The sequence below is a fragment of the Sinocyclocheilus grahami genome, unplaced genomic scaffold (assembly GCF_001515645.1).
Source record: "Sinocyclocheilus grahami isolate Dianchi unplaced genomic scaffold, SAMN03320097.WGS_v1.1 scaffold1113.1, whole genome shotgun sequence".
Lineage (NCBI taxonomy): Eukaryota > Metazoa > Chordata > Actinopteri > Cypriniformes > Cyprinidae > Sinocyclocheilus > Sinocyclocheilus grahami.
In genome coordinates, this window is record NW_015506292.1 from 200,914 (window position 1) to 213,297 (window position 12,384).

At 34.1% G+C, this 12,384-nt stretch overlaps 1 protein-coding gene across 1 annotated transcript in view; it reads left to right on the top strand.

The window, feature by feature from the left end:
• The window catches only part of LOC107566921 (receptor-type tyrosine-protein phosphatase mu-like), a 181,706-nt gene that overhangs the window by 77,652 nt on the left and 91,670 nt on the right, over positions 1–12,384 (top strand). The window contains exons 11-14 of the mRNA XM_016252498.1: positions 631–667; positions 3,542–3,616; positions 7,080–7,215; positions 11,599–11,628. Of these exons, the coding sequence (XP_016107984.1) occupies positions 631–667; positions 3,542–3,616; positions 7,080–7,215; positions 11,599–11,628 (278 nt within the window). The remainder of the gene's footprint in view (positions 1–630; positions 668–3,541; positions 3,617–7,079; positions 7,216–11,598; positions 11,629–12,384) is intronic.

The window sequence follows — 12,384 nt, forward strand, 5'->3', positions numbered from 1 at the left end:
CATGAATATATGCACTTCCTTTTTTTTTCTTCAATTTTTATTGATTTATTAAAGTATTAGTTATCAGGTAACATAACCTTAATTCTCACAGAAATGCTATTTCACCAAGGGACAAGAAATTAACTTTAACTAAAGAAATGTTATCTGAAAAACAAGTCTTATTTTCTTGTGAAATTCTGGTTTTAAAATAAATTGATCTCGTTTTAAGGAATTTTATGCATTTTTTACAGGGAAACACGGCAAATAGAACAAGATGATGAAACTATTTTGATATAATTTTCTGTAAAGCTGCTTTGTAACTTGTACTTTTTTACATTTTCAAGAAATACAGAAAGTAATATCATAAAAAATGTATTGTTGTCAAGATCACAGGTGAAATTAAGTGATGGTTTTGAGGAAATGAGACTGTGAAAGCATTCATTAATTTAGCTCTGCAATCTGCAGCTTTTCCCCTCATGTTTCAGAGTTTGTTGTGTTTATGGGTTCATCAGAAGAGAGCGGATGTTTCTATTACTGAAGCTCATGTGTTTGCATCTCACGTGACACAAAACTAATGCTTTCCCTTTTATCTCTCTCTCTCTCTCTCTCTCTCTCTCCCTCTCTCTGTCTCTCTCTCTCTGTCTCTCGCAGGAAACTAAGATCGATTGTGTTCGCGTGGCCACTAAAGGTGGGTCTGTGTGAGAGTAATCGAGTGCACTGATTGAAACATGTTCCCTAAAGCTCGTCTGCAGAAATGACTGCGGCTCGGCTGTGTTCCCAGTGAAGAACGAGCTGACGCTCACTGCACGCTGATCACTAACAAATCTATATACTATATGAAACACAATGCATTATGACAAACAGTCACCAGGACAAACAGTACTTCAGGCACATCTGATCAAATCATGATGAACAGATATAGAGCACAGCAGTCTGGAAGTCAGATGTTTTCTCCAGATGTGAATTGATTTTTAATGGTGACTCACAAAGACAGACCTACTCTGGTTGTTAATCGATGGAATTTTTAGATAATTGCATTTAACAACTGGTGACTAAAACTAAATTAACCATGATTCTGCAAAAGAAATCCACAACAAAAAAACTGTTTATCTCCCCAAACTACTTATATATTTATTAATATATTACTTATATATTATGTTATTCATTGCGAAACACTTCAAAAGTAAAACTAAATTACAATAATGTAATATAAGGTAAAATGTGTTTAATTGCCATGAAAACACAATGCAAACTATATATAAACATTACTATTACTAACATTACTATTCTTAATGTTCTTAAAATAAGCTTAATTTTCTCAATGCAAAGAAAAAATATATATATATTATAAATGTATTATTTAAATGTTTATTATAAATTATATTTTGCATAAAGATTTAACATTTTCTTTTACTGTAATGTGAAAATAACATTTGACTTTTTGTATCATGATAATATTAGTTTTAATAACACTTTTGTAATATCTTCACACAATGCAAAAAATCATTACTCTTCTTAATGTTTTTAAAAATAGGCATAATTGTCTTAATGCAAGATAAAAAATATATATCGTGGTATTATTTATTTTAATAATTTAAATGTTATTTCAGTTATATCTTTAAAAAACTAAGAAGAACCATAGCAAAAAAGTTTGAAAGTAAAACAGAATTACATTAATGTACTATAAGGCAAAATGTGTTTAACTGTCATGAAAACGCAATGCAAAAAATCATTACTATTCTTAATGTAAAGCAATCAGAAAATGTGACGTTAAAATGCAGAAGGGAGCGTTTGTATGCAGAGTTTGTCGACTCTGAGGGGAGTCATCTCACGTCGCGACAGATGGAGAATCACTCCGACGGAAACTCGATGGCTTCGCGTACGGCGGTGGTGTTTTTGTGTTTTCTGACCTCTGGTGGACCGTTACGAGACTTCGGGCGGCAGTTAGCGATGCTCGGGCCTTTTTTCGCCGCTGTTTGTGATTTAATTGAGCACAGATGGTACATAATCTATTTTCCTGTCTACGTGCCACATCTCTAATGGTGTCAAGCCTGCTCGATGCAAATGAGAGTTTGTGGCTTTAGTTTTCAAGATAATCGTGAACATGAAACCCATCTGATGCAGAAAATCCTCTATTGTTTGTCCAAGTTGAAAATGCATTGACTAAAATTGGTTTTGCATGAACTTTCGCAGCAGTTGCGCTCTATACCTGTCAATCATAACACATACAGATGTAGACCATCAATGTCTCATAAACACACATGAAGGGTAGATTTTTTTGTGTTTTCCACATGCATTTAAAAAATGTACATGCAATAATTCAATGACCTTCAATGTCCAGCTGTTATTACTGAGCATGTGAATAAAATCTTTCTGGCTTTCTCAAGCTCTTTTCTAAAGCCTTCGTGAGCCGCCATTGACTTTTCCGCAAAGAATACATAAGAGGTTAACTAAAACTATTAAAACCATTTTGTTATTTGAAATAAAGCTGAAATAAAATATATTAGATAAAAAAGTAGAGATGTTGCCTTGGCAACTAATTGATATGTCATAATTATAAGACAAAAATCTAAATTATGACATACTGAGATAAAGTAATAATTATAAGATAAAAAGTCACAATTCAGAAAAAGCCAAATTATGAGATAAAGGGTCATAATTATGTGAAACAGTCAAAATTATGACATATTAAGATATAATTATGAGATAAGTCACAATTGAGAAAAAGACAAATTATGAGATAAAAAGTCATAATTATGAGGGGAAAAGTTAAAATTATGACATACTAAGTCATAATTATGAGATAAAAAGTCATAATTATGAGGGGAAAAGTTAAAATTATGATATACTAAGTCATAATTATGAGATAAAAAGTCATAATTGACAAAAAGCCAAATTATGAGATAAAAAGTCATAATTATGAGGGGAAAAGTTAAAATTACTTACTAAGTCATAATTATGAGATAAGAAGTCATAATTGAGAAAAAGCCAAATTATGAGATAAAGGGTCATAATTATGTGAAAAAGTCAAAACTATGACATATTAAGATATAATTATAAGATAAGTCACAATTGACAAAAAGACAAATTATGAGATAGTCACAATTACAAGAAAAAAAATTAAAATGATGAGATACAGTCATAATTGAGAAAAAGCCAAATTATGAGAGAAAAAATACGTAATTATGAGGGGAAAAGTTAAAATTATGGCATACTAAGTCATAATTATGAGATAAAAAGTCATACATATGAGAAAAGGGTCATAATTATGAGATAAAAAGTCATAATTGAGAAAACGCCAAATTATGAGATAAAAAGTCATAATTATGAGACAAAAATCATAAATATGAGAAAAGGGTCAAGATTATGACATACTAAGATATAATAAAGATATTTTTAAAAAGTTGTGAAGTGAAGTGCTGTCTGTGTAGGCGGCTCACGAGAGTCTGTCTCTCTACTCTGCATTAATAACCCTACAGGTGTAACGATGCCTCGGCGTGTCTCTCTCTCTCTCTCTCTCTCTCTCTGTGCATGTTGGGCTGGATCTCTTCTCTTGTTCTAGCTGCCATTATTGTGACTCAGCTCACCACGCCGTATGTGCGTATCGCACCCGCTGCCGGCGACAGCCAACTAACAGGTCAGACCTTCCACCATCCACCTCGCTCTGTGTGTGTTAAACCAGGCCTGTTTCTGCTCACTGTGTGTGTGTGTGTTCATGTCCAGATCGTATTTCACTCCTAAATTAAAAGGGAAAAAATAAATAAGAAGAAATCATATTATTATATTTATTATTATATAATATAATATTATATATTATTAAAATAAAAATTATATTTTTTATTTTCAATATTTATAATTTTATTACATTTTGCATTTTGCATTTTACAGATTTAGCATTTTCCTCAAGTTTCCTCAAGTTTTCATGACTGTAATGTGAACTGTTTTGTTTTTAACATTATGTTTGCATAAAAATGTAGCATTTTCTAAAAATTGTCATTACAATAATATGAAAATAATATATAGTTTTTCAATTGATTTATATATCATGGTAGTATTTGTTATGCTGCACAACATGTATGCTGATTTAAATATATATATATATAAAAAAGAAAATCAAGGTTTTGTAGCAATGAGAATCATTGAGAAGAAATTGACAATAAATAAATGTAATGTTATGTAATATAATAAATAAAAACTCAAAAGTGAAATATCTGGATGCATTGGTATAAATGTTTTATTTTTCTTGAAAGTAATGTCACAATAAAAAAATCATTTAAATCGCTATTCGTTCTTATGCTAAATAGAATTTTCAAATGTTTTATTAAAATTTTTAGGGTTAAATGTGAGCTGTATTTCCATGTTTTTTATGTTTTCATGTCTGTGTAACTTTTTAATGTTTTTTATGTAGTGCTATATGCTATATTTCAGTATTTCTGCCATGTGTATGAGTGTAACCCGTGACTGTTGTGTAAAGCAGCGTTTGTTGATTCGTTTTAGTCCTGAATGGATGCAGGTTGAAAAGGTAATTGAGGATTTTCAGGGTTACCGTCCGTCTGATGAGCTTCATTTGATCCCTGCTGTTTGCTTCCCGTAGAAGGTCACTTTCCATTAGCTGAATCTGTACGCTGAATACACGCATTTACTGTGGAAAATAAACGCTGGAGCAGGAGTCACTAAATTAGCTGCTTTTTATTCAGCACCGATGTCAGTCGAAGGAATCAATATGACCCCGGCAAACCCCAAACCCAAGCCTGCGGCGTTTGTAATGCATGACCACCACATCCCGTCAGAACATTACATTTCAATATTTAGTGTTTGTTGAACAGTCCCAGGTGACGGCTCTCATCTGCGGCTGTGAAATGCAGGATTTGACCCATCAATCGTTTCATTGTGGATGTTTACCACAGATTAACAGTAAAGAGAAAATTGTCGTTTTTTAATTAAACCTTATGTAAACACATCTTCAGATCACTGGCCTCTTCGGTCCGTTACTGAATCATTATGCATGATCACGGATTCTGTTCCTCTAAGTGTTTGCATGTTTGTTTGTGAGCGAGACTGTGATGGTTTCTCCTCTGGTCATCTGAAGCGAGGCTGTTTATGCCGATCGTCGTCCTCCTCGACCCCTCGCTGCAGCCTGCGGCCCGTCTTTAAACACTCTCTCTCGCCTCCATCCAGTCTGAAGAAACTCAGACTCCAGAATGCAAATGAGCGTCATGACAATAACACTTTTTCTGCACTTATGCTAATAAACATACTCAATTTCTGTTTTCATTTTCGGTCCAGAACGTTTTCATGATTTGCAGAATAAGGCGACAACATTTATAATAAAGTCGATATTGTTTGCATACAGTGGTTTTGTATGGAAGCTTATTTCCGCCACATGAGAGAAAGATCATGCATTGGTAAATCAGAATTATGAGGCAGAAGAGTCAAAATTATGACATGACAATTAAATCATGATTATGAGATAAAAACTTACTTCTGGGATTAAAAGTAACAATTATGACTTAAAAAGTTGATAATATGAGATATAAAGTCAAAACTATGACATGCTAAGCAATAATTGAGATTAAAAAGTTGTAATTATGACATAAAAGTAGAAATTATGAGAGAAACTAAATAAGTCAAAATTATGAGCTAAAAAGTCATTATGAGATCATAATATGAGATGAGAAGTTGAAATTGACAAAAAGTCATAATTACGCGAGAAATAGTTTAAATTACGGCATGAAAAGTTGAAAATATGAGATATAAAGTCAAAATTATGACATTCTGAGCAATAATTATGTGTAATTAAGGGAATTATGATATAAAAAGTCAGTAATGGCATTAAAAATCATAATTATGAGATAACAAATCTATATTGATGTATCGAAATTATAAGCTAAAAAGTCATCAAGATAGTCATAATTATGAGATAAAAAGTTTAAATTATGGCATAAAAAAGTTAATTATGAGAGAAGTCAACTGTGACATAAAAAGTCATAATTATGAGATAAAAAGTTGAAATTATGGCATAAAAAGTTAATTATGACAAGTCGAAATTACTAGAAAGTCATAATTATGGCATAAAAAAACATAATGAGAAGTTGAAATTATGACAAAAACAGAAATTATGGCATTAAAAGTAATTATGAAAAAAGTCAGAATTGTCATAATCTTTATGTCATGATAGTATGTCATAATTTTGACTTTTTATCTCATAATTATGATTTACCAAACCATTAATTTTTTTCTTATGTGGCAGAAATGGGCTTCTGTAGTTTTGTGAGTATCTGCTGGGAAGCAGTTCTTTTGTTGTTGTTTGTTGGGAATCACCTGCGGCAGAACAGAAACTCGAACCCAAACACGGGAACCTGCTCATCCGTCACCATGGTAACAGCAGCCCATAGGCCCGGCTGATGGATGTTGTCAGGCCTTGATTGAAGAAGTGTAGCTGGCAGGAGGAACTGATCCGCGGTGCATCACATTATACAGTAAACAGGCAAACGCGCTGTTTCTCTCTGAACTCTCGTACGCTCGCTCAGTCCATTTAGATAACAGATGTTGCTCTTTATGACTTTTAGTTCTCATGTATGTTTCATTGAAGTATCAACTTAGTCTCAAATGTTTTTCTTAAAATTGCTTATGAGGAAAAAGCAGAGATCATTAGATATTTGTTGTATGTGGTGAGAAATGCTTGAATTCGTATTGAGATCTGATTGCAGACTTTAGTGTTTTGTCTGATCTGAGCACAGTTTGAGACATTGTTGAGATCGCTTCTGAAACTCAAGAGGAGACACATGAGAATACAGGAGTCTCCGTTTACTCTCATTGATGTCTAAGAGAAACAGTTGAGGTTTTATAGAGATATTTGTCGTGTTTTCTTCTTTTCTACAAGCAAAGCCAGTATAATCAACCGATCAACTAACTTGACTAACTGTCTGCTAATACTAACCTGTTTTATTAACAAAAAGCACACAATCATATAAATCTTATTTCACTCAATTTCTGCTAGTGTCAATATTTACAGTGTACCTGTACCATGTGTTGCATTTACATCATAAGATCACAGTGACTCTCATTTCAGCCATGATTGTCTGGACTTCTTGTTCCAGGTGCCGCGACCCGGAAGCCTGATGCCGTGGAACCCGAGAAACAGACGGATCACACGGTGAAGATCGCCGGCGTCATCGCTGGCATCCTGCTCTTCGTCATCATCTTCCTCGGCGTGGTGCTGGTCATGAAGAAACGGTAAGAGAGCTTCACTTCTGTTCAACAATACTTCATCTGATCTGATTAACATGAATGTGCTGATTACCATGAAATTGTGTTTAATTTCTTGAAAGCTGAAGTGTGTCATTTAAGCACCACTGCGCTCCCACTATCTGTCAGTCAGATAGCCCCGCCCCCAAACTCATGTGACTGGCTGAGAATGCGTCACAGTGTTGATTCAAAGGTCCAGTGACTCGCTAATAAAGACTGAACATTACGACAAAGTATTTAAATTTGGGAAAGATCATGCTTTGGTAATCAGAATTATAATATTAAAAAGTTATGACATGAAAAATCTAAATTATGAGATTTTAAAAAAGTATTGAATACTAAGACATAATTATGAGATAATAAGTAACTATGCGGTAAAAAGACGTAATTATGAGATACAAAGTCGAAATTTTGACATGAAAAGTCAAAAATATGACACACTACACAATCATTTAAATTATGCCAAAAACTAAAATTTCTAAGATAAAAGTCATAATTGTAACATAAAAGTATCAATTATGAGATACATCTGTCAGTCAGATAGCCCCGCCCCCAAACTCATGTGACTGGCTGAGAATGCGTCACAGTGTTGATTCAATGGTCCAGTGACTCGCTAATAAAGACTGAACATTACGACAAAGTATTTAAATGTGGGACAGATCATGCTTTGGTAATCAGAATTATAATATAAAAAATTATGAGATTTTAAAAAAGTATTGAATACTAAGACATAATTATGAGATAATAAGTAACTATGCGGTAAAGAGACGTAATTATGAGATACAAAGTCGAAATTTTGACATGAAAAGTCAAAAATATGACACACTACACAATCATTTAAATTATGCCAAAAACTAAAATTTCTAAGATAAAAGTCATAATTGTAACATAAAAGTATCAATTATGAGATAAAATGTCATAATTGTGACAGTCATTATTATGAGATGCAAAGTCAAAATTATTACATGAAAAGTAAAAAATAATACATACTAAGCAACAACTGAATTATGACAAAGTAAAAATGTATAAGATAAAGTAATAATTGTGACAAAGTATAAATTATGAAATAAGTCATAATTGTGACAAATGAGATAAAAAGTCAAAATTGTCATGAAAATCGTAAATGGGATAAAAAACGTCAAAATTGACATACTAAGCAGTAATTGAGATAAAAAGTTGAAATTATGATAAAAAAATTAAATTATGAAATAAAAGTGTAAAAAAAAGTAATTGTGACAAAAGTATAAATTATGAAACAAAAAGTAAATTGTGACAAATGAGATAAAAAGTCAAAATTATGAGACAAAAGGTTATGATATGAATTTAAAAATGATATGATAAAAATGATAAAAAGTCAAAATTGACAACCTAAGCAATAATTGAGATAAAAAAGTATGATGACAGTCAACAATTATGAGATAAAAAGTCATAATTGTGACGTAAAAACAACATAATTAAGAGATAAAAATTCAACCAAACTGATAGCCCCGCCCCCAAACTCACGTCATTGGTTGAGAATATTTTGAGTCTGATTCACTTACAGTGACTGAGAACATTAATGTACGAGAAAGTGTTTGAGCGTAGGAGAAAATGACTCACTTCAGCTTCAGAGAGCTGTTGTATTGCTCCTGTACCGTACAGAAGTCTTCCCGTGTCATGGTGCCATCCAGTGTGCTCATGAACACACCAAAGTCAAATGAATCTCTGCTGAGTTTCTGTTCGCTTTTCAAACGGCCCCTTTTGTCAACTGAACACAGAATAATGGATTTGATCGCTCTGATAAGCACCATTACACGGTTTGTGGCACCAATACATGCTGCCTGATGAAATATTAATTTTTTTCTCCCCGCGCCACTCTCAAACAAACGGCAGCGCTTTAATGACCCGGCGACGGGAAATAGCACAAATATTTTCCAAGCTTATCTTGTGCAGAAAAAAAAGAAACGAGTGAAAGAAAAGCAAGATAAGAGAGAAAAATTGATGAAAGGCGTTTTTTTTTTTCAAAGAGACGCTCCGGGCGCGTTGCCCCGGGCGAGTTTACATTAGATCCGTCCTGAGCTGGAGTAAAAACCCTCGTGCAAACAGCCCCACTCTCGTTCTGCTTTAGATTCAGAGCGTGCTTTCAGTGGTTTCAGATGTAGATTAAAGGCAGGGCCAAGTAAATATGTTTTTAATGAGAGTCATTACCTTCTCAGAATAAGGGTATTTGTCTCTATTGATTTTGCTGTTGAGTCTCAAAATGGCCAAACATTTGGAGAGGGATGCCTTCATTTTGCTGACAAGGCAATTTCCGTCAGATCGTTTGTATGCGTCGCCCGGGCCGTTTTTAGCATAATGACATTGGCATTGCATGTTAAATCTCAGCGTAATTTGATGGGATCCATATCCACCGACATCAGTAATTGAGTCAGGACTGAGTTCACTATTAAGAGAGACAACTAATAAACTTAGAGCGCTAGAATTGCTTTCGCAGCTTGTGTTTGTCGCAGAATTATAAACCTGAACCCAAACTCACTACCTCTGCCTCTAACGAGAGCTAATCAGCCTGTTTCTAACCGCTCTCTGTCCTGTCCTCTCTCTCTCTTCACCCTGTACTAGACAAATGAAAATGAAGCTGTGAGAGATTGAAGTGCTGTCTCATTAATGAAACACAAGCTGAATGAATTAGTGTAAATTGTTCTTGCATAAATGATTGCGTTCGATTAAATGCAAGCTTTTTGTTTGTGAGAAAGGTTTGCACAGAATTGCTTCTGCTTGCGTTTCATGAATGAGGTCTACGATCGACATTTGACGAAACACTGAAAACGTCTTTCTAGAAAAATTAAGAAAGCACAAGATGAACATTAAGAAAATTAGTAAATTCTTACGTAAATGTATTCAGTAAACCAAAACTTCAGAAATGAAGTATTCATGATTATGAGATAAAACGAGTCAGGACTGAGTTCACTATTAAGAGAGACAACTAATAAACTTAGAGCGCTAGAATTGCTTTCGCAGCTTGTGTTTGTCGCAGAATTATAAACCTGAACCCAAACTCACTACCTCTGCCTCTAACGAGAGCTAATCAGCCTGTTTCTAACCGCTCTCTGTCCTGTCCTCTCTCTCTCTTCACCCTGTACTAGACAAATGAAAATGAAGCTGTGAGAGATTGAAGTGCTGTCTCGTTAATGAAACACAAGCTGAATGAATTAGTGTAAATTGTTCTTGCATAAATGATTGCGTTCGATTAAATGCAAGCTTTTTGTTTGTGAGAAAGGTTTGCACAGAATTGCTTCTGCTTGCGTTTCATGAATGAGGTCTACGATCGACATTTGACGAAACACTGAAAACGTCTTTCTAGAAAAATTAAGAAAGCACAAGATGAACATTAAGAAAATTAGTAAATTCTTACGTAAATGTTTTCAGTAAACCAAAACTTCAGAAATTAAGTATTCATGATTATGAGATAAAACGTTAATTATGAGATAAAAATTATGACATTTAAAAAAAAAAATTTGTAATTATTGTGTACTTAGACATAATTATGACATAAAGTCTTAATTGTGAGAAAAATGGCAAAACTATGACATGAAAAGTTAAAAATATGAGATAAAATGTCAAATTATGACATACTAAGCAATAATTGAGATAAAAGAAAAATTAAACACATTGTAAATGCATTTGTACATAGACCAAAATTAATAAAGCACAAGATAATCACAACATGTAACTTGATTATTTAATTTATGTACTTAAGAATTAAATGGGTTGTTAATTTAAGAAAATGTATATGTAAATGTTGCATTCAACACCAGCAGAATACGTTTGTGTAAATCGTTTGGAAAGCCATTCTTATCTGCATGCATTATTGTTTTTTAAATAAATTATTGTTTTTATGAACAGTTAAAAAAATATATAAACACACAGCTGAATGTTGCGGTGCAAAAATTGTATACATGTATGAATCCAAAATTTCTGCTATCAGACTTTTTCAAGGTATTAATAATAATTAATTATATCTTAAGATAGGCGTATGGCTGAAATGTTGGTTTTATAAATAAATAAGCTTAAGAATGTGAGTTATTCCTTGTATAAATTCCTCACAGCCTTATTTTCTTCCACGCTGAATGAACTATGACGTCTGAGGACGCCCTTAATGAGATGTTAATGATATTAATAGTGAGTGCCACGCCCACACCATAGGCACCGCCCACAGCTCCGCCTCATAAAGCAGACACGCAGAACAGAACTCGTCACATGTGTCACCATATCAGATTTTGTTCATTTTTCTATATTTTCAGACATTAATATTTTTACTTTTTCTTTCCTTCCATTTTCATTCCCCCTCCACCCCTTCCACCACTGCTTTTGCCCTTCCACCCCACTCGGCAGAAGATCCTATCACTCCTACACTTACTACCTGTAAGTAACCACTTTGTGAAAACTAGTTGCAGTGCTTTCTCTTCCACACTTCTCTTGATATTCCATGCATGATTCCAAACCCAGTGACTTCCTTCCTTCCTCCCTTCAAACTCCAGCCTGAGCCCCCGCCGCCGCCGTAATGTGCTTTTAATGATGGATGCTAAGACCAAACCAAACCCTGGCATTGCTAAACTCGGCTTTTTGAATCATTCATCACAGCGAACGCTGGAAATATGGTAATTCCTCTCTGGAGGAGTTGGTTTTATAAATAAATAAGCTTAAGAATGTGAGTTATTCCTTGTATAAATTCCTCACAGCCTTATTTTCTTCCGCACTGAATGAACTATGACGTCTGAGGACGCCCTTAATGAGATGTTAATGATATTAATAGTGACTGCCACGCCCACACCATAGGCACCGCCCACAGCTCCGCCTCATAAAGCAGACACGCAGAACAGAACTCGTCACATGTGTCACCATATCAGGTTTTGTTCATTTTTCTATATTTTCAGACATTAATATTTTTACTTTTTCTTTCCTTCCATTTTCATTCCCCCTCCACCCCTTCCACCACTGCTTTTGCCCTTCCACCCCACTCGGCAGAAGATCCTATCACTCCTACACTTACTACCTGTAAGTAACCACTTTGTGAAAACTAGTTGCAGTGCTTTCTCTTCCACGCCTCTTTTGATATTCCATGCATGATTCCAAACCCAGTGACTTCCTTCCTTCCCCCCTTCAAACTCCAGCCTGAGC